This window comes from Gigantopelta aegis, chromosome 6, assembly GCF_016097555.1.
Source record: "Gigantopelta aegis isolate Gae_Host chromosome 6, Gae_host_genome, whole genome shotgun sequence".
In the NCBI taxonomy this organism is placed as follows: domain Eukaryota; kingdom Metazoa; phylum Mollusca; class Gastropoda; order Neomphalida; family Peltospiridae; genus Gigantopelta; species Gigantopelta aegis.
In genome coordinates this window covers 29,455,210-29,480,046 of record NC_054704.1, presented here as the reverse complement: position 1 = coordinate 29,480,046, position 24,837 = coordinate 29,455,210, and the positions used below count along the sequence as shown (strand labels likewise).

General features: G+C 35.9%; 1 protein-coding gene across 4 annotated transcripts in view; it reads right to left on the bottom strand.

Annotated features, from left to right (window-relative positions):
- LOC121374317 (protein EFR3 homolog B-like) overlaps positions 1–24,837 on the bottom strand; it is a 76,590-nt gene that overhangs the window by 30,600 nt on the left and 21,153 nt on the right. For all 4 annotated transcript variants that reach the window (XM_041501378.1, XM_041501379.1, XM_041501380.1 and 1 more), the window contains exons 6-9: positions 9,493–9,633; positions 7,969–8,100; positions 2,647–2,725; positions 571–706 (exon numbers count right to left, since the gene is read on the bottom strand). In XM_041501378.1, coding sequence (XP_041357312.1) covers positions 571–706; positions 2,647–2,725; positions 7,969–8,100; positions 9,493–9,633 — 488 coding nt within the window. The remainder of the gene's footprint in view (positions 1–570; positions 707–2,646; positions 2,726–7,968; positions 8,101–9,492; positions 9,634–24,837) is intronic.

Genomic DNA, 24,837 nt, shown 5'->3' with positions numbered 1-24,837 from the left:
CATAAAGCACTGGTTAAAATGGACAAGGGAGGGGAAAGGGTCTACTGAAGGGGCCTGACTCTACTCCAACATTAAACAGCATGATGTAGATCACATACCACTCATAAAGCACTGGTTAAAATGGACAAGGGAGGGGAAAGGGTCTACTGAAGGGGACTGACTCTACTCAGATATTAAACAGCATGATGTAGATCACATACCACTCATAAAGCACTGGTTAAAATACCACTCATAAAGCACTGGTTAAAATGAACAAGGGAGGGGAAAGGGTCTACTGAAGGGGACTGACTCTACTGAGATATTAAACAGCATGATGTAGATCACATACCACTCATAAAGCACTGGTTAAAATGGACAAGGGAGGGGAAAGGGTCTACTGAAGGGGACTGACACTAAACAGCATGTCTACTGAAGAAGACTGACATTACTGATGTCAAATAACGTGGCCTTGATCAGGAAACACTAGGGAATGGACAAGGCGAGAAGATGGATCTATTAGTGGAGATTGACCCTGCAAGCAAATGCCCTTTTACAAATCTAGGTATAATTTTGGAATTGCCACAAACTCACCGATAGTTCCACCAACAGAAATGATGACCGTCTCATAGAGAACCCCAATTATGCCCGCCTTGATCATGGGGTCACTGTGGGTGTGTTTGTCTAGATGAGACATCAACATCTGGATCACTAGATAGCCATGTTGTGCCTTAAAAAACCCAAGTAATCAAACATTAACATGTCCAAGGAATTACTGGACCAACAGTACATTAAATTGGAATTATTATTGTCAAATGTCAATGCAAATAGTAAATGCTTAAATAGACATAATTTAATTTACCATAATTCACAAAGACCTTGCTGATATAATTAAATTTTGTTGTTTTTTACAATTTTTGACAAAGAAACAAAAAATATGTTTAACAGCACCTCGGCACATATTAGCTAGTTGACACTTTGGAGAGAGAGAGAGAGAGAGAGAGAGAGAGAGAGAGAGAGAGAGAGAGAGAGAGAGAGAGAGAGAGAGAGAGAGAGAGAGAGAGAGAGAGAGAGAGAGAGAGAGAGAGAGAGAGAGAGAGAGAGAGAGAGAGAGAGAGAGAGAGAGAGAGAGAGAGAGAGAGAGAGAGAGAGAGAGAGACAGAGAGAGAGAGAGAGAGAGAGAGAGAGAGAGGAAACCTGCTGCCACCACATAGGCGACTTCTATTGATAAAGGAGCAAAGGATATTTTATATGTACTTTCCAGAAAACATGTCAGTACATATCATAGACTGATATACCAGTACAGTTTGGAATGGGAAAAAACTAACTCTCACCTCAGGTGAATTCTCTACCGACTGTTAAACTAATTCTCACCTCAGGTGAATTCTCTACCGACTGTTAAACTAACTCTCACCTCAGGTGAATTCTCTACCAACTATTAAAACTAACTCTCACCTCAGGTGAATTCTCTACCGACTGTTAAACTAACTCTCACCTCAGGTGAATTCTCTACCGACTGTTAAACTAACTCTCACCTCAGGTGAATTCTCTACCGACTATTAAACTAACTCTCACCTCAGGTGAATTCTCTACCAACTATTTAAACTAACTCTCACCTCAGGTGAATTCTCTACCGACTGTTAAACTAACTCTCACCTCAGGTGAATTCTCTACCGACTGTTAAACTAACTCTCACCTCAGGTGAATTCTCTACCGACTGTTAAACTAACTCTCACCTCAGGTGAATTCTCTACCGACTGTTAAACTAACTCTCACCTCAGATGAATTCTCTACCGACTATTAAACTAACTCTCACCTCAGGTGAATTCTCTACCAACTATTTAAACTAACTCTCACCTCAGGTGAATTCTCTACCGACTGTTAAACTAACTCTCACCTCAGGTGAATTCTCTACCGACTGTTAAACTAACTCTCACCTCAGGTGAATTCTCTACCGACTGTTAAACTAACTCTCACCTCAGGTGAATTCTCTACCGACTGTTAAACTAACTCTCACCTCAGGTGAATTCTCTACCGACTGTTAAACTAACTCTCACCTCAGGTGAATTCTCTACCGACTATTAAACTAACTCTCACCTCAGGTGAATTCTCTACCAACTATTAAAACTAACTCTCACCCCTTTTTGACGAACAGGACAACACAGACCTTTATCTTAGTTTTTGATACCAAATTTAGCATTTTGCAGTCCTATGGATTCACGCATGCAATAGATGCCTCCTGCATGTAAAACAATTTCTGCCTTGGAAAAAAACTACTTGCCTCAAAATACACTGATATCCATAATTTACTTTACTCAAAAACACAATGAATTTGAGACTGAGAGGGGTCTCGGAAATTCTTGAAATGCTAGGTTAAAATCTGTGCCATCTGACACATTTTGGAGGAAAGGACGATTAAAAATAAAATCAGAGGAAACGCAATGTTCTATTGTAATGAGAGGAAAACAGCTGATCCCAGGAGAATTCCCACCCCTGGTTAGAGCAGTTTTTGCTCACCATTGATTTTCCAACCATAAGCACTGACTGTCATGTAATTTCTTTTTATAACATGAAATGAACTATAATATAGTCTTTACAAAGATACAGATTCTGGAGTTTATAAACACATAATCACAATTAGTCTTATGACTATTATACAGTGCTACTTACCTGTATAGAATACATTATAATTTTAAAGCATTTCTTGGCAAAACTGTTTGGCTGCCACAATTTGTGATTATCAAGATGTCTGGAAACAAAAAAGAAAAACAAAGTGAAAATCAAAAAACTAAAAAAACCCTGAAAAACCCCCACCATTATAAGAAAAAAAAGAATCCTGAATGTATCATAAGATTTTTATGAACTACATGTAAAAAAAGACCTGTAAGAATATTCAATATCACAATGTAAATGAAAGTTATCCAAAAGGTTATTCTGAAAAACATATTGATATTAAAATGCACTGCTGCAAGAAAGACTACTGAAAAGTACCAAGATATCCTTTATTATGCATATTTCGATAGACAGAACAGAAAATAACATGGCCACTTGTGTACTAGCTATGGGGAATGAATTAATTTCATTTCAACTTATTTTCGTGCTTATATTTAGCTAATTAAGGTTCATGCATGCTGTCCTGGGCACACACCTCAGCTATCTGAGCTGTCTGTCCAGAACAGTGGGTTAGTTGTTAGTGAGAGAGAAGAGGGTGTAGTGGCCTTACACCTACTCATTGAGCCCTTAAGAACTCGCTCTGGGTTGGAGCCGGTACCAGGCTGCGAACCCTGTACCAACCAGCCTGTAGTCAGATGGCTTAACCACTGCGCCACAAAGGCCGGGAATGAATTAGTTGGGACATGAGAAAACCTATCAAGGACAAATGATCCAGTGACCCATCACATCTTAGACGACTACTCTATCATCAAGTTACATCCTGACCCCACCCCACTCCTGAGAAATAATCAAAAGTAATTAATAACCAAACGAAAATCTAAATATTAAACATTGCCTTGATTAAACACCAGATTAAACGCACAATACAGATTTTCACTACTGTGACTTATCAGTAAAAAGCAATCTAAACTATGTAAATATGAAATGAATTATTTGTGTGAATGTTAAAGCGAACTAACACTTTAATAAGCCTATTCTTAAACAAGAATTGCACTGAAAAAGTTATTGTTACAAAACAATCACAGTGGAAAAGAAAATGAATTAAGGCAAAGATGGCTAAAAATCGAAATAATTATTTGTTTAACATAACAATACTGCAGCACTACAGTTATACTGTGTCTAACATAAATATTTAAAGAAAGACAGAGAGAAAGATGGAGAGAGATAGAGATAGATAGAGAGAGAGAGAGAGAGAGGGAGAGAGAAAGAGAAAGAGAGGGAGAGGGAGAGGGAGAGGGAGAGGGAGAGGGAGAGGGAGAGGGAGGGAGAGAGAGAGAGAGAGAGAGAGAGAGAGAGAGAGAGAGAGAGAGAGAGAGAGAGAGAGAGAGAGAGAGAGAGAGAGAGAGAGAGAGAGAGAGAGAAAGAGAGTGTGTTTCAATATTTGTGTATGATAAAGTCAATTCCCTTCATTACACACACCTAAACACACATCTTAATTCATTCAATGTTTCCTGACTGCTCATATATTCATGATCATATCATTTGATGTTAGTAGGGTCAATCCCCCGGCTGTATACCCTTCCCCTACCCCCCCAATCCATTCCAGTTTAACACATGATGAGAGAGAGAGATGGCGAACCTACTGTTACAACACAGAATACAGGTTATTCCTACCAAAATATGTTAAGGGATCTTTTATATAAACTAGGGTAAAGTGCTCACTCGATGCACGGTCGATCTGGGATCGATCCCTGTCGGTGGGCCCATTGGGCTATTTCTCATTTCAGCCAGTACACCACGACTGGTATAGCAAAGGCTGTGGTATGTACTACCCTCTCTGTGGGATGGTGCATATAAAAGATCCCTTGCAAACAGCAAACTATATATACATTTTTCAAGGTTTGTCTGAGTGACTAATAACTTTAAAGGAACAAAGTTGTATATTTTTGTCTTGTCACTAAAATTGCTTATTGATTTTGTGTGTGTGCATTAAAAATTAAAATGCAAAGATTGCAGAGCAATTTGCACCTTCAGTTATCCCCGTCCCCCAATAAACATGAGCTATTACAATCAAACTGAGTTTATTAATAGAAAATAATTCATTTTATTGAGTAACATTCCTTGTGTGGCAAGACAAATTGCAGAATAATGGAATAATTTTGCATGTCCTTACTCCTCACTGATTTTATGGGTAAATCAATAATTTATTCATTAGAATACACAAGAATTTGTCATAGATTCTTACATTAACTGAAATTTCATTTTGGAAACATAGTGTATTTGGGGATACATATAGTTTTACGTCCCCAAGCATATAATTGACTGCTACCATCATACTCTTGAGTCAGAATGAACTAAATAATTGAGGTAGATTGGGTAGAAAACCTGTTCCTATATTAAAGGAAGTGTGAAATCATATATATTTATGGCAGCCAAAAACCATACATAATATTATACTGACTTATGCAGGGGTCAAAATTAATTAAATGACTGCAATGAAAATGTGTTTCTGTAATGGTGTAAGCTAGAAAAAGCGTGCTTCTCACGACCATCTGGGGCTTGCCTAAAGCCCTGGAAAATCAATATGTCTCGGATCAATTAAGTACTCCTTACTGGAACAGCCTAAACCAATAATATGTGATAAATGTTGCACTATGCCTCTTCCACGCAACACAAAACCTACTGAAACAGAAAGTTTACAATCTTTTTGTGTCAAATTCACAGGTTCTGTTACATATCTAACGATACATGATTTTTTTTAGGCAATTTTACATTTAGTGCACTTTTTTTTTATTCATCAGATAAATTGTAAGTTTTTGTACAATTTAAAATAAGCATTGTCATATTTGGTCCGTTATATATCTTCCATCAAAGATACACTGTGAAATGTAAAATGTAAGTGTAAAATGTAAGTACATAATGTTTACATATTTAACAATCTGAGTTTTATCATGTAGTATGTGTTACAAGATGTGCAAAATGCTAAACATAATTTGACTGAATGTAGTCCAGAGCAGGACACAACTTTATGAAAGAATTTTTATTTATTTATTATGAGACATCAAAATAAAGTGACAAAAGTAGGTTTTAGGCCATATATACACGGGTGCAATTCTGGGTATATCTCCTGAATATACATGGTTGACCCCAATTGGGAGATTATGAAGCAGGCCTCGGATCACAGTTATCTTCCCATTTGGTTGACCGGAAATATATCCTCAACTATTCTGCTGTTTGACTGTGATTATTTCATGGCAGACAGCTTTGAAGTGGCCACTATTAGACAGAGCATACAGGTGTAACTTTTTTGTGGTAATTCCAGCCCATACAAAAGTGGTGCTTTTTGTGGAAAATGGGTGTACTTTGGCCAAGTTTAGAGAAAGAGGGAGAAAGAATAGGGCTTCATTTTACGAAGCGATCTTAGAGCTAAGATCACCTTAAATGCATAGCTACCTCATGCACTTAAGGTGATCTTAGTACTAAGATCGCTTCATAAAACAGGGCCCTGGACAGGGTATGTTGCCCTCAAGCAGACAAAGGTACATAAACAAATTCATGGGCCTACTGATATTAATAAAAGTGCTATAGCCACTATATAGAAACATAGCATAAATAATTGTGGTCTGTGGCCGTATATATCAGATTTGAATTGATGACACTGAGATAGCTCAACTAGTAGCATGTATGGAACATGGCCATGTCCAGTAGTCCCAAACTAAAAGGGAAATCCTGTTTGTTATGGCCTAATAAAAAAAAATGTCATTGTGTTTTTAAGCGTCTTTAAAAAAAAAAAATAATACATGTAATAATAATAATAATTAAAAATAAAGAAATATATATATATATACATTGGTGCTTTACTTCGCTCAACAGCATATTCGCTGAAGAGCAGAATGGAAACAACCTCAAACGACCTACTTGCCCACCTGCAGTGTACAAATGTGTACATCAAATCTGTATGTGTAAATCGCTAGCACAAGCTACTGTATATTATGTAATCAGTTTTGTATGTGATGTTTAAATATGTTCTATGGAATAAAAATCTATTATTATTACTGGGTATTATTATTATTATATATACAAGTTTAATTTAAACCATAGGAATTACAAAGCTTTTATACACAGCTATGACCTCATACATCTGGGGAAAATCATTGCAATTTGTAAAAATTAACTACCTCAGAGCCAAATTATTTATAGGGCACTGAAAAGCCATTAATTTTTTTATTATTATTATTATTATTTTTACATATATCCATGTTATAACAATAAATAAATAATATCTCTCACACACCATACAGAATCTAAACCGGACACCCTTGGAACCAAGTATATTGTCGGCTTTTAAGAGGTATCCAGTTTAGAGAGGTTAAACTCTGTTCTGATTTTTAAAAAAGGACCATGAAAAAATGTCCTGTTTTGGGGGAATTCCGGTTTATAGATGATCCGGTTTTGAGAGGTTTGACTGTACATGGGAACTGTAGCTATTTCCTAGCTCCTGCTTGGGGAATAAAGGAGTCTCCACATCATTTTCATCAATTTTATATGATGAATGCACAAAAGCATTATTTTACTAATAACTGTATATAAAATGTGTTCAACGATATCAGATAGGAAGACACCATAATTGCACAAGATAGAATTTTCCAGACAACCAACAGTGTACATATATGAAATGGGTTAAGACATTGTTTGGGAGAGAAAGTAACTAAGAAGCAAAATATCCATTAGGGTCAAATATACCAAAATGAATTAACCTCATCAATTCATTGGGAAAAAACAAAAACCCCAACAACAACATGTAATCTTGGCTTCTGCCAGAGGGTCTGGAGGGTAAAAGCATACCCTAAAATCTTCTAAATAAATGGATATATTTTAATAATTTTTTTAGATGACGTACATACAGTAAGAGAACTCCATTTTAAAATTTGTCAAAGCACATGTATGCAATAAAGTTTGTTTTGTTTAACAACACCACTAGAGCATTGATTTATTAATCATCGACCATTAGATGTCAAACATTTGGTCATTTTAATTACAGTTTTAGAGAGAAAACCCACTACATATTTTAATTAGTAGCATGGGATCTTTTATATTTACCATACCAGACACATACCATGGCTTGAACAAGAAATAGCCCAAAACAGCCTACTGACGGGAATCAATCCTAGAATGACCGCACATCAGGCGAACACTTTACTACTGGGCTACATCCCGCCTACAAAGCACAATGAAATGCAGTGTCCAATTTGTAAACATTTCAAACCCATAACCACCTACTACGGGCACTTATGGTCGGTTTTGTTTTTATTGTGTACCTTTGAATGTTTTTTTTGGCAAAAAACCAGGTAACGAGTTTAATATTGAGAAAAAACTCACACTAATACTGGTGTAATGGATGACTTGATGTTTCCATAGGCAGCTCGACACACAAGATCACGCAGGACGTTTTCAGCAACGTAAGAAGGATGTTCCTCATCTCTCGGGCTTTCAACCTCTGCTGACGACTCTCTTAATTTTAAGAAATTTAATTAATGTTTAAAATCCTCTATATTATAATATTATGAAAATAAAAATAAACACTAACATGGCAAAGGAATATATTATACCCAAACTTATGATAAAAATATGATTCTCTTAATACAGCAATATGTTTTCTAACATGTAAACTGGTGTACATTACTATTAACATGGAAAATACTTCTTTTTTTAAAACCTAAAGGTAATATGTAAATAATCTTATGATATAAGTTTGTTCTTCTTTTGGTAAATTAATTAATTCACTATGATTCAAACAATAAAACAACTTTTAAAACAGATATTTTGTTAAGTTAGTAATGGTATTAAAAGTTGTTATTGTTTAATTATGTGCTGTACTAGCTAAAAGTGCTTTTATAAAACTGTATTTTGACAGTTGATAAAAATAGCACACTGCTGGATATATAATAGAACACATTGTTAAAATAAACAAAATGTATCATTGTATTGATTTTGTACAAATTTCAAACCAATTAATTGAATAATATGTGCACAGTAACACAAAAACTCTACAGAAGGGACAGAAAAACAGATGGAAGAGATATACAATGTTCTGAACAGAAAAGAAAAGGATTGTCTGTTTAATGAGACATACGTGAATACATGGTTTCATCAGTGGTCTAACATATTGTCTGTTTAATGAGACATACGTGAATACATGGTTTCATCAGTGGTCTAACATATTGTCTGTTTAATGAGACATACGTGAATACATGGTTTCATCAGTGGTCTAACATATTGGGCCATAACTGTGGAAAATGGGTAAATTGCCATGAAATTCAAACATGATCTGTAACAGAACATAATAAAGCTGTACACAAAAGTTCAGCTCAATATTTCGAGGCATTCTGAAACAAAGGTCTAGGCAGGGCTTCTAGATTATGGTAGCCCCACTCCCATGGCTAGTGATATTCAATGTTGGGCTAGTAAATAACTACTATTGCCATGCCCGATGGCTAGTGAAAAAAAGAAGAAGAGTCAAATGTTGCAGTTAAAGTCTGTTTTGTAAATATGAATATCCTGTTAGGACTCCAACCACTCAATGCTAGTGTTTTTAAGCTCTATCTCCCTCTTTAGGTGACATATCTATTATTACTATTATTTAGTAAAATTTTATTAACTTAAAGTAAAGTAGGGCTAGTGAATTTTTAATTGTGGCTAGTAAATTTTAAAAATCACTGATCCCATGGCTAGTGGATTTTCTAAAAATTCTAGAAGCCCTGAATTTGGGAATCTATATGTGGGACAGAAGGACGGATGGACGGATGGACAGACAGAAAGACAGACTGACAGGATAGAAATGAAAGCTACAGTCCCCTCCTGTCAGACCGGTTGGGGACTACAAATACAACATATAAAACTTACCTTGAAGAATCATGCATATTGAAGAGCAGGGATGGTACAATCTTGTCCATGTGGATTGGGTCCCAGATGTTCACCTGCAGATCATCAGTGACGGTCTTCCGCACCACGCCCTGCAACCCACGGAGACCAACGCTTCGGATCCTGCGGCGACAGCAAAACACAGCAGCTATATCCAACATTGTTCAATGTCTTAAATGAACTTTCAAGTTAAAAAAGAAAACCTGCAGGCATAAATATCAGTTGAGAACAGAAACCTAAAAAAAAGTTCCTAAAATACAGCAGCTATATCCAACATTGTTCAATGTCTTAAATGAACTTTCAAGTTAAAAAAGAAAACCTGCAGGCATAAATATCAGTTGAGAACAAAAACCTAAAAAAAAGTTCCTAAAATACAGCAGCTATATCCAACATTGTTCAATGTCTTAAATGAACTTTCAAGTTAAAAAAGAAAACCTGCAGGCATAAATATCGGTTGAGAACAGAAAACTAAAAAAAAAAGTTCCTAAAATACAGCAGCTATATCCAACATTGTTCAATGTCTTAAATGATCTTTCAGGTTAAAAAAAAAACCCTGCAGACATAAATATCATTTTAGAATGGAAACCTAAATAAAAAATAATAATTCACAATTCAAAAACATTGTCCGCAATGTCTGAATTTAAATTACAAGTTAACCAATAGTCATATCAGTTCAGAAGTGAAACGTAAACAAAATGTTTTCAGTTCATCATCAAAAACTTCCGATTCTGCAACGCTATTGATATACATTGCGTAGAAATATCAGATGGCAAACATCCAACTTGAGTGTGACTTTCACAAGATGAAAACTGTAAGCTATATAATCCTGCAGTGATGTAGGACGTAACACACAGTCAAGTGTTGCTTGCGGATTATGTCTTCCTCCACAAAATCATTAATACAAGAGTAAAATGCACACAGCATTGTTAACAGCAACTGTTGAATTCTGTGTCACAGAATTAGGCAACACCGACACAGCTTGTCTTTTCTGTGGTGTTTCCAGCCAAATTTATAACTCTTGACGTCTGAAAAAGTGGATACATCCACTTGCAATAACTAAGTAAATTGCACTGATGTAAATAATAGCCTGCAGGCAGTGGAGATTACTTCCAATTGACACTTAACGTTTCATCTATTAACCATCCCAAAGAAAAACAGCATTTCCACTTTTAATACAAGTTGTCACATGATAATGTCGTTCTCGCACCTGGTATAAATATTAACTACATCACAATCCATGAAGTCACGACATACAAACATAGACATAGTTCACAAGAATAGCACTGTTTACTGCCAAGATGTCCAGAAAAAACTGTGGAAAATCAATAGACAATATCTACATATAGTCCAACCTATCTTCGAAAGCCAGCAACTGCAGAAAATGGTATCCACATCAAACTGTCTTCACACTTGAGCCACAACATAATTATGAATCTGTACACAGGCCATAACATGAAGTACCGTCTACTAGGAAACAACCATTACTCCATGTGAGACAACAGTTAATTCGACTGTCAGTATCTAATTTATAACAAATTAATCTTAATATGCAGCTAGGGCTGATGATGAGATATTTAGCTGGCTGCATCTAAATCGGGCAATATAACAGGATATACATGATCAGATATAGATTAGTAAGCTCTTCTGCTTAACACTTCCACACATGCCAGCACAACAATGCCGACACTCAGTTCTTCAGGACAGAAACAAGACATGAGGATCTAGTACTGGGAAGCCATGTTCCATTGAAAAGCTTCCAATAATTAACTGCTTAGTCTATCTCTATGACCTTTCTTGGAAGCACTGAAGGCTGAGATTTAGTGCTGAAGAAAACTAAACAGACATGACCCAATAAAAGCACCATCTAACAAGGCAAGGAAAGGAATGTTTGTTTAATCCACAATTGATTGATCATCGGCTGTTAGTTGTCAACATAGTTAATTATGATATTGATACATGGGTTTAGATAGTGACAAAACCCATTGCTACCACATAGGCAGCGGCAGATCTAGAAATGTTAAAGGTGGTAGTGGGTGGTGGTGGCTAAATGTTTTGGGGTCATAAAATGCAAGGTAAAAAGTCTCGAGCACACTAACAAAAATGAAACTTGGAAGAGTGGGTGGTGTCTGAAGATAAGATGGCCTGAAAGACGATTTCCTGACATCTAAGTAAACACTTCGTCATTTTTTAATTATCAGTTCTAACTAATGAAAAAAACCTTTTTGTTTGACTGTTTTGTGGTTTTGCACTTTCATTTTTTTTTTTAAATCTTAATTTTCATAATGATATTTTTTTCCCCCTTAAATGACCCACATTAGTAATCAAGGAAGATCCTTACCACCTCCTGTTTGGGAACCTTTCTCAAATCAGCCAAGAAGTAAAGACCCACTAAACCCAGGATTATATCTTCGAATGGTCCATGGTACTTTTGGCCATCCTAACAAGGACTTTTAGACCTGAGTCACCACTTATGCCTAATTTTTATCAATGAGTGCAAACAAAATCATATACATAGTAAGTTATGATTTCAGAAAGGATATATATTAAATCAGGCAGTACTGACAAATTGAACACCAATCATGACTGATGCTCTTGATGCCTTCTGGTATTATGTTCCAGAATGATAAAATTTAAAGTTTGTTTTGTTTAACGACACCACTAGAGCACATTGATTTATTAGTCATCGGCTACTGGATGTCAAACATATGTTAATTTTGACATACAGTCTTAGAAAGGAAACCCACTACATTTTTTTCATTAGTAGCAAGGGATCTTTTATATGCACCATCCCATAGACAGGATAGCACATACCACAGCCTTTGCACTGGCTAAAGTGAGAAATAGCCCAATGGGCCTACCGATGGGAATCAATCCCAGACTGACCGTGCATCAGGCAGGCGCTTTACCACTGGCCTACATCCTGGCTGTTCCAGAATGAGGTCATAGTCTCGTATCTACACTCTTGCAAACAAGCGTCTGGGAAAATGCTATGCTAAACAGGTGGTATCCGTGTAATAATTAGTCATTATCAAGATGATATATGATACCCTACTATTTACAAAAACATTGATTACTAGTCCAAGTACTTATATTTTGTGGAGCAAAACAAAAACAACAACAAAAAAACCAACCTAAAACAACAATAATATATATATTTTTTTAAATATAAAAGAATCCAAAATCTACCAATGATCTGTTTACCAAGAACAGATATTTTAATAAGTTTTATATTACTTTCACACAGACAGGATCAACCAGAATCAACCATCTTAAAATCTGGCTGGAATGGACTAGTAATTCAATTTATTACACATCCATTTAGTCTTGTTGTATGGATATAAAAACACTTTTATGGCATATATATATATATATATATATATATATAATTATTCAGCAAATTGAACACAAGATCAGAATCACTTACAGTAATCTCATTGTTGTTATTTTAGTATTCCATAATCTCCAATACTGGCTAACATGATGACAATAAATACGGTACTGACCAAGCTGGTACAAGTAACAATTCTGAAACTTAGCTTCACTTAGCACTCCTTCTATAGATTAGTAGCATCCTAACAGTACTGGTAATAAGTGATTTAAAAGTGATTGTTCATTTCATTTCAAGTTATTTTCGTGCTTATATCCAATTAAGGTTCAAGCATGCTGTCCTGGGCACACACCTCAGCTATCTGGGCTGTCTGTTCAGGACAGTGGGTTAGGTTTTAGTGGTTAGTGAGATCGAAGATGGAGCAGTTGTCTTACACTTACCCATTGAGTCATTTTATACATATATTTATGACATTTCCATTTGTTCAAAGTTTAATCGAAGAGAAAAGAAGAGAAACAGAAAACTGGTTAAAAAAAATTGTTTAAACGAAGTACAAGATTAATTAGAAATTCTGCACAAAACAAGACACCGGCTGAAAATGGCTGTACAATTAGTTGCACAATTATCGATATCTTAGTCTCTCGCCAAAGAAAGTGCTCTACCATTGACTTGAACGTGTGATGGGATTAGACTGAATTTGTTTAAGCACAGGACATGAAGAGATTTATGGATGAGATTCTAATTGGGGGAATTTTCTCACTACAAGCTACAACCCTGTGCTCATCCCACTTGGGTTGGGGCTTTTTTTGGGTGATTGCGACATGCAACAGCCTAATCAATTTCTCACTGGGGTCAAGTCAGTTAGACATTGCATGTCTGGAATTGACAACGGCAACATCAGCTGTTGAAGCTGGCAGAAATAATCTATTGAACAATTTTCAACATTTTGATAGTTTGAAGCGCCAAGGGAAATGAATGGAAAGAGGATTTGTAACACTGAAGAAAGGTTAAAGTGATGAGAAGTTATGTTACCACGAATTGTTTTCCCAAAATCTTTATTTGATTTTCCTGACCTCATCAGCTTCTCACATTTGATTAGAGATTGTATCTGTTTTCAAATAATGAAGAAAAGTACATTAGCATGTACTTTTTATGGGCTGAACATTTAACAACTGTTTAATAATGGTAGATGGTATAAAAAAACGAAAGACCCCCTCCCCCCAAAAAAAAAAGAAAAAAAAAAAAAGAAGAAAAAAAAAAAAAGGGAAGACAAGTAGCTAAATTATATATTCATTTTAAGTTTAAAACAACAAGTGTTAAACAATCCTGCCTGATAAAAAAATATATAAAAGATTTCATAAGGTAATATTTTTCTCATGCATTTTTTCACAATCACCTTATCAAGAAGAAAAAAAAATCTTAAACATTAAAGAGAAAACTGTAATCTTTGATAAGCTTTATGCTATCAGTCTGTGAATAATACCTTGCAAACTAACTAATAAGAAATAAAAGGTAACGAAACACACATTGGCCAACTGACAAACATATGGTAATTCTGAGGATTCTAGTTTAAAGGGACATTCCTGAGTTTGCTGCATTGTAAGATGTTTCCGACTAATAAAATATTTCTACGATTAAACTTACATATTAAATATATTAACTTGTTTAAAATATCAGTGTCTGTATATTAAATATGTTTCTGGTCATCTTTTACGATCAGAAACACGTATTAAATATATTAACTTGTTTAAAATATCAGTGTCTGTATATTCAATGTGTTTCTGGTCATCTTAACGATCAGAAACACGTTCAGTATACAGCCACTAATATGCTATACAGAAAAATATTTTTGCTATGCAATTACAATTGTTAAAAAGTCTCTGTTAGTCGAAAACATCTTTAAAATTGCAGCAAACTCGGGAATGTCCCTTTAAAGTGTTAAAAACAAAACTCACTGCCACCAGGTACAATGTACATGCATTATGTTTTTTCTTCCAATTTATAGAGTGAAAGGGATTTTCTTTCTTTTAATTTAAAAAAAAAAAAAAAAATAGCAGTCCACAGATAAGACTAGTATTAATTATTATATTATTTATTACTTTAACTTGATTTTTGTGCTCAAATCCAATTAAGGTCCAATCAAGCTGTTTTGGGCACAGCTCAGCTATTTAGGCTATCCAAGACATTGGGTTAACAGTATAGTAAAATGAAGCTCAGTGTAGCGGTCTTAGACCTCTCCATTGACTCACTAACACTCATTCTGTATTGGAGCTGGTACTGAGACTTGAACCCAGTACCTACCTGCTTAATCACTATACTACAGAGGCCGGTGAAAGGACAACACATACCACAGGTTTTTGTAACAATTGTGTAACACGGGCTAGAATGGATAGTCAACATTTCCTGTGACAATAATCCTTTTTTTCAATGTCTCATCTCCTTGCTGTGGGTTATAACCACAGGTACCCCCAAACAGAAAACCCTAATACAAATACTATAGTTATATATATATACTCTTTATTATATAACATTACTATAACATATCTGATGTTAATGTTTGGGATACCTGTGGTTATAACCAGGAGCTCCAATGCTCCTTAACTTTTAAGAGTCTAGATTTAAGAAGTATCCCTGTGGGGGGCCTTAACTATATAAATGTTAATATAAGTAGTATAAAACAAAAATTTAAAATTAAAAATGTACAATAAAATTAAATAAATTTAAAAAACTAAATATTTTATATAAATGTTTCAATTTCTGAAACAGCCATTTTGTAAAACCTAAGTAAACAAACAAAAACACATTATTGTTACACTGTGTAAACTGAATCAACTCTGTGAATGATATACACACACACACACTATGTGAGAAGTACATTATCTACAACATAACAAATGTTTTCACATGGTGCAAAACGTATCAACACAGTTTAAACTGTATTCAGGTTTTTATGTCTATGAAAGTGGAGTCCACACAAGTGACATCAGATTTTAAGAGAACAGCATTCATGTCATGTTGGCAGCAGACGTCTGAAATTGTTCTTCAGTGTAATGAGTCTGCTGCACCACAGGCCGGTCTTCCATTAATCAGACAGTTAACTTGCCACAATGGGACAGAAACCGTATATGGTGAAATCAATAAAACTGTCAATGCTTTTGAGATGGCTCTGTCATTAACAAGGCTGACAGGAAGAAACTTTGGCCAACAGGAAACAAACACTGTTGTCAGATGGTAACATGATGCAGTCAAATTGGTGATAGTGTCACACACAGCTTCATTTGAAAAAGTGATCTTCCATTTCGGTCAAGACAATGGAGTGTTTGTTTAATGACAGTCCAGCACATTAAAAATATATATGTCGCCTGCTATGTCTCAAGTCTCTAACATATATATATATATATATATATTAATCCTATAATATCCATGTCATCCATTTGAAAATTTGTTTTATTATCCCAGCAGACACTCATAACCGGGAAAGTAAAAATCAAATCATAATATTATTGGACAATTTGACACTTATAAACCAATGACTTTGCAGTATTAAATATGAGGTTATCATGATTTGGCAAAAATACACAATGATATCACATACTTTAAAGGTCCTATGTCAAAGTTGAAACTACAAATTAGTTTTAGTTATTTGTAATAAATAACTACAAATTAATTTATCCCACGCTAAAGCTCATGACACTGAAAATTCATTCACTTGGAACATAAATTTTATAACTCATTTTGTAACTCATTTATTATCTTCTATGTATTAACCCATGTTATTAACCTATATATTAATTTCTTTTGCTGTCCACCTCCAGATCGCAATCCTTGTCTCTCCAAATGCTACATTTATGCCACACATCTGCCATTTCCTGTTGCATTAGCTGTTGGTTTAGTCTGACCACTTTGCAATGTTGTGGGTACTTCTGACACTGTTAAGAGGCACTTGTAACCACCCACTATACCAGAACTCTCCTACTACCGGGGAGGGGGGGGGGGGGAAGAGAGACTAGCTTTATTAGCGGCAGAGGATGACGGAAGTATACAGAGACTGCATCCAGGAGGAAGTTGAGATGGTGTGGATAGAAGACACAAGGCACATGAAATTAACAGAACAGGGTTGAAACATTAAACTCAAGGGAGAAATTGAAAAAAAAGTTTTATATTAAGATAATGAAAATGATAGATGAGAAAGATGAATTAAAGTGTAAGTCAGCTTTATTTAAATATGTAAACCACTGTCATCAGCCTGACAGTCAAGCAGCCTATTCACTTGGCCACAAAGCTTACTTAGGTTTCTAGAAACTTGCTTTTCAACAGACATTATCAGCAAAGTATCTTTCATTCACCAATCATGACGCACTAGAAGGTAGGATTAGGAACAACATATTACCTATTGGGAACCTTGCTGCTACCACATAAACTACTCCTTTAAATTAGCAGCAAAGTATTTCTCATTCACCAGTCGTGATGCACGGGAAGGTAGGATTAGGACCAACATATTGGGAACCTTGCTGCTACCACATAAACTACTCCTTTAAATTAGCAGCAAAGTATCTCTCATTCACCAGTCGTGATGCACTGGATGGTAGGATTAGGAACAACATATTGAAAACCTTGCTGCTACCACATAAACTACTCCTTTAAATTAGCAGCAAAGTATCTCTCATTCACCAGTCGTGATACACTGGATGGTAGGATTAGGAACAACATATTGGGAACCTTGCTGCTACCACATAAACTACTCCTTTAAATTAGCAGCAAAGTATCTCTCATTCACCAGTCGTGATGCATTGGAAGGTAGGATTAGGACCAACATATTGGGAACCTTGTTGCCACCACATAAATTACTCCTTTAAATTAACAGCAAAGGATCTTTTATATGCATGTTTCCATAGCTTTTGACATGCCAGTCATAACAGGAAATATCTCAAAGGATCCACTGAGGGTCACTGATCCTGCAGTCCATCACACCTCAAGTAAATATACAGACATTTATATCGATCCAAATGTCAAAGATACAAGTAGTCAGCTAAACATACCATAAGACGAAACCATCAAAAAGTCATTATTCATGAAAACTGATCTACTGATGAAAAATTAACAAGAAAACATAAAAATATCTATTGATTTTATATTTCATTAGAGTTTCGGATTTCACAGCACCAGCACTTAACTAAAACTCAGCATCTATCTGATATGGAAAAGCCAATAACAGTGTCCATCTCACGCCAGTGTGTGTCCGTTTCATGTCAATGTGTGAGGGTCTCACGTTAGTGTGTCCATCTCATGCCAGTGTGTCCATCTTATGCCAGTGTGTCCATCTCACGCCAGTGTGTGTCCATCTCACGTCAGTGTGTCCCCCTCACGTCAGTGTGTCTACCTCACGTCAGTGTGTCCATCTCACATCAGTGTGTCCATCTCACGTCAGTGTGTTCATCTCACGTCAGTGTGTCCATCTCATATCAGTGTGTTCATCTCATGTCACATCAGTGTGTCCATCTCATGTCACATCAGTGTGTCCATCTCATGGCAGTGTGTTCATCTCATGTCATATCAGTGTGTTCATCTCATGTCACATCAGTGTGTCCATCTCATGTCAGTGTGTCCGTCTCATGTCAGTGTGTCCATCTCATGCCAGTGTGTCCGTCTCACGTCAGTGTGTGTCCGTCTCAAGTCAGTGTGTCCGTCTCAAGTCAGTGTGTCCGTCTCAAGTCAGTGTGTCCGTCTCATGTCAGTGTGTCCGTCTCACGTCAGTGTGTCCGTCTCACATCAGTGTGTATCCGTCTCACGCCAGTGTGTCCGTCTCACGCCAGTGTGTCCGTCTCATGTCAGTGTGTCCGTCTCACGCCAGTGTGTGTCCATCTCATGTCAGTGTGTTCATCTCACGTCAGTGTGTCCATCTCACGCCAGTGTGCTCATCTCATGTCAGTGTGTCCATCTCACGTCAGTGTGTCCATCTCACGTCAGTGTGTCCATCTCACGCCAGTGTGTCCATCTCACGCCAGTGTGTCCATCTCACGCCAGTGTGTTCATCTCACGCCAGTGTGTCCATCTCATGTCTGTGTGTCCATCTCACGTCAGTGTGTCCGTCTCACGTCAGTGTGTCCGTCTCACATCAATGTGTCCGTCTCACGTCAGTGTGTCCATCTCACATCAGTGTGTCCATCTCACGTCAGTGTGTCCATCTCACGTCAGTGTGTCCATCTCACATCAGTGTGTTTATCTCATCGCATGTCAGTGTGCCCATCTCACGTCAGTGTGTCCATCTCACGTCAGTGTGTCCATCTCACGTCAGTGTATCCATCTCATGTCAGTGTGTCCATCTCACATCAGTGTGTTCATCTCATCTCACGTCAGTGTGTCCATCTCACGCCAGTGTGTCCATCTCACGCCAGTGTGTCCATCTCACGCCAGTGTGTCCATCTCATGTCAGTGTGTCCATCTCATGTCAGTGTGTTCATCTCACGCCAGTGTGTCCATCTCATGTCAGTGTGTCCATCTCATGTCAGTGTGTCCATCTCACGCCAATGTGTCCATCTCACGCCAGTGTGTCCATCTCATGTCAGTGTGTCCATCTCATCTCACATCAGTGTGTTCATTTCATCTCACGTCAGTGTTTATCTCATCTCACGTCAGTGTGTTCATCTCATCTCACATCAGTGTGTCCGTCTCACATCAGTGTGTTCTGTAGATTTATTTTCCCATTTCAACTTATATCAACCTAATTTTACCGTGGACCTTTCTTAAACCATTTCACATCTTGAGACATTAACATTTGTCCAGTTTAGACAGGGATTCCTTATATCCAGGTTTTGCATTTGTCACCTTTTCTATAAATACATCTGAATATGAAATATACTGAAACAAGACAATGACAACACTATACACACACTAAGAGCTTCATTATGCATAATATATAAAATAACAATAATTTAATTCCATGCCATGAATTTGGGTTTTTTTTTGGGTTTTTTGTTTGGGTTTTTTCAAAAGTTTATTTCCATGAAATGCCACATTTACATCTGGGTTATATACCCATGTGGCTTGGGTATACTACACATGCCATGTAATTGTTCTTTAACTATACAAATGATGCAAAATGTGAACTGACTATCATGTTATTTATACTGTTATGAACACACATGTAAATGACTTAATGTATGTGTAATTGTTTTTGGGTTTTTTTACTTGTTAGAACAATTAGCTGTATTCTTTTATGGGGAGTACTATGCTATTATGCTACACCCTAGTAAGTTGATAAATCCATGTTTTTCAAAAGCAATAAAATGTGTTCAGTGACTTAGTGAACGTACATTGTCACATTGTACGACAAGAGTAACTGACAGGCAGTATAGACCTTTTTGAGAATATAATTTATAACAATCATGCATTACAGCAGGGCTTCTAGATTATGGTAGCCCCACTCCCATGGCTAGTGATATTCAGTGTTGGGCTAGGAAATAACTACTATTGCCATGCCCGAAGGCTAGTGAATATTTTTGGTTAAATGTTGCAGTTCAGTCTATTTTATAAATATGAATATCCTGCCCCCACCCCAACCCTCAATGTTAGTGTTTGTAAGCTCTATCTCCCTCTTTGTGACATATTTAATTATTACTAATATTATTTAGTAAAACTGTGTTGACTTAAAGAAAAGTAGGGCTAGTGAATTTTGAATTGTGGCTAGCAAATTTTTAATATCACTGATCCCATGGCTAGTGGATTTTATAAAAATTCTAGAAGCCCTGATTACAGTATATATTCATAATTACTCTAGTGACGAAATTCGTGAAACTAGACTCTAGACTGCCAATATGTCTACTCTCTTCATTAATTCAACGGCAGGTCAGCATTATCACATGTTTATTCAGCGGATTCCCATGTTGTTTTCGACAGTCTAGTTTTTGCAGGTTAACTGATCAATAATGTAACGTTTCCGTGCAGAAAATCAATCTGGTTTCCTGGAATGGACAGGTTCCGGTTTATTCAGGGTTTTATTACACTAAATACGTAGATGGAAATGTGGAACCAAGAAATTTGGCTGAATTAACTGGAATCTGGTTTAGGCAGGTTCCACTGTATTTCTTAATTTAAGTAATAATTCTGTACAATTTGATAAACAAATGAATACAAAAAACCTTGAACAAAAGCTCCAAACCAGAAATACTACAAAACCCCTTTCCCCAATTTTCATTTCAGTTTATTCCTCCCCACTGCTACACTCATCCCCTGCAATTAAAAAAAAATGTCCACAGCAAAAACCATGCCATGAAAAAATATATATATATAGTCCACAGCAAAATAAATGCTGTGGAATATTAAACACTCCATGGCCATGTCCATGGTATTGCTGATTGCTGTGGGAAATTGCAATTAAAATCACAAAAAAAAAAAAAAAAACCCAATGGTTATGGCTTCAATATACATGTACATCAAAATGTAAATAAACTACCAAATTACATTTGACATACCTGATACATGACATATTAATTATTTACCTTTATAGTAATACTACTGGTATTCAATAATGTGTATGACAACTTAACCATTGTTACATTTATAAAACCATTATTAAATGCCTTCCTATCTGACAATGTATCTGGAAAGTGATAACTATAAATGTGTGAAGTACAGTCAATACCACTAATGAAGTATCTAGATCAAAATATTTTCAATTCACTTTATAGCATCAATAAATGTTACTGGTAATGCTACGACAATTGCTCTCAAAGGAATCGACGGGCATTTATTATTCTAATACCAGACTACGCGTAAAGCCTTTCTACTGAGAACTGGGATTTAGCTCAGTTGGTAGAGTGCTCGTATGAGCTGGCTGCATCACAGGATCAAACCACCTCAGTGGATATATTCTCTGAATGGACTTCTTCTTGTCTCAGTCAGTGCCCCACGACTGGTATATCAAAGGCTATGGTATGTACTGTTCTGTCTGGGGAAAATGCATATAAAAGATCCTTTCCTGATTATGGAAAAATGTAGTGGGTTTCCTCAGAATTACGACTACAAATTACCAAATGTTTGACATCTAATAGCCGATGATTAATAAATCAATGTGCTCTAGTTGGTGTCATTAAACAAAATTAATTTTAACTTTCCAACTGAGAACAGGCCAGATGGTCTGCTCAAAATAAAGTGTAAATATTAGAACGTTTAATATTCATTACACAAAATGCTACATTTTAATTTTAAAGCCAAACATTAAAATGTAATCTGGGAAAAAAGGAAGTACACCGATTCAACTTAAGGTTGGGGTTTTGTTTAATGATACCACTAGAGCACATTGATTTATTAATCATCAGTTATTGGATGTCAAACATTTGGTAATTTTGACATATAGTCTTACAGAGAAAACCTGCTACATTTTTCCATTAGTAGCAAGGGATCTTTTATGTGCACCATTCCAGACAGGATAGCACATGCCATGGCCTTTGATATACCAGTCCAGGTGCACTGGCTAGAACTAGCTCTTGTCTTCAGTACATGTACATAAATGATTGCTTTAGATATTAATAATACTGAATTTTATCTGGATCTATGAACACACATGAGACAGACTGAGATATTCAGGAACTTATTGCATAAAAATTGGAAATTGTTCATTTCAGTTATAAAAACTTACATCTGGGACGCTAAACACCACAGCCTTAGGTGAATGGTTTTGAAGGACATTAAAATCATACAATACAAAAATTAATATTTTATTAGTCTAGTCGAAAATAAAAGCCTTGCTGGAATAATGTTTAATGGTAGTTAATGCCAATACCAACCTACCTAACAAGCGCTAGCAGCTGCAGCCTATGTTGTCATTGACAACGATACTGAATTAGCAGGACAAAGGAGACGAACATTTGTTCACCCCAGCACACTTCAAACTACAGCTATTTGGTGTGTAACATTTGGTTAAATTTTGACACTTGTTTAAGAAAAAGAGGAAACCTGCTGCCATCATATAGGCCACTCTTAATGAAAAACAGCAAAAGATATTTTATACACACTTTCCATAGACAATCTTGACAGTTCATACCATAGCCTTTGATGTACCAGTTGTGGGGTTTTAGAGTTCCATTGAGGACAATTGATCATATAACTGCCGAGAACAAAGGCTATGTTACTAGCTAGGGATTTTTGAAGCTTTCTTAGCGCTACGAAATTGTAAAACCATTGTAGACTATGTATGACATTACATGCCAAAGAGATGTCATAGCTTATGATGGTTTTACGATTTCATAGTGCTAAAAAAGCCTTGGTTAGTAGCAAGCTATTTTTTATTGATGGAATATCATATACAATAGCCTTTGACATAGTGAATGGAATAAGAAATAATACAATGATTCCATCGAGAGCAGGAAAGAAGGATCTTCCACCTTTTGATAGAGTGTAATCATCTTAGCTCGATGATGAAAGACGTATTTGGCAGACAAAATGTGATAGAATTGTTTCGATTCCACCCTGAACACATCTTGAAGTTTTTTTACAAGATAGTTGATTTTATTCAAAATTTTAATATATTTACCTGTGAAATTTATATTTCTGCACAGCTTTTTACACTATGTTTTAACACTGTTTTATAATTTTTATATTAATGCTGATAATCATTTCATTTACCATTGTCTGACACCAAATAGCCAATGCATTTTCTGTGCAGGGGTGTTGTTAAACATTCATTCATTCATTTATTTCATCAAGAGCAGTACATATTATGACCTATCACACATCACTGATTAAGGTGAGTGCTTTAACCACCAAGCAATATACTGCTACTATGATGTAGTTTCTGGTCAAATTATTAAAGAGCAGACGCCACATTCAAGTGGTTGACTAATCCTCCTCCCAGACTCATTAATGATTTCTGCCAATTCACCATCACTTTTAATGGTCAATAGATACTGCTAAATTCATTGCCTATCTGCCAGTCTGTTCATTCTGAAGTTTTTGCCTCTAGGCGTCTGATATACTGATTAGATCAAATATGCACGGCTCAGAGAAGGCCATGAAGAAAATAAACCTTCCAATGTGTCTGACCACCCTGGGGTTATTCTTCGATAAATGATCCAAGTTAAAGCAGATTGTTCATCAAAGAGTTAGCAAAAAGGAAGTGATGCTAAATCAGGGACCAAATGCTCTGCAGTGTAATATCCCCATGCTATGTCATGTATGTGTCACAGAATCGTCACCTGTGAAGCATGTACATGCAAGTGCATAGTTATTCATGTAAGTGACTGTAATAAGTTGGGTTATCCATGTAGATTCTCAGAAATAATGACATACAAAACTTTAAAACAAAAAATATGAAAAATATTTGTCAAAAACTAAATACAGTAATCTAATCATTTGAAACTGAATAACAACTATTTAAATGGTGTAGTGATCTCTGAAATATGTCTGCCATGTTCCCTGAAGTACGATGCAAAATGTCAAAATCATTCATCACTCCAATTCTGTCTTTGGCATCAATTCAGTGGCACTATACTTCATGACAAATGATATATATATATATATATATATATATATATATACAGTTAGACCTCGTTACAACGACCATGTTCATCCCTGGGTCACTTTGTCGTTATATCGAAATTGCCAGTGTATTGAATTGTCATGAGTTATCTCCATTGCCAAAATAACATAACAAAAATACTAATTAATATTAAATGACGACTAAATAGCATTTAAATAATTAATGCATTGCAATTATTATTAAAAACAACAAATACACGTACAGACTTTAAATATGTTTTTAAAAACATCATTAAATATATGAAACAAGGCGCATTCACCTTCAGTCTAATCATTGCTTGGTTAAAGACATCTCCGATTGGTACATGTTTCGTTTACAAAATATCATGAAAATAGAAGATTTTATTGTGCAAAGTTAATCCTTTAATTGGTTAACTAAAGGCTTATTTGCAAAAGCAATACATGTCTACAGATTTCGCAGACATCGGTATTTAATTGGTTAACTAAAGGCTTATTTGCAAAAG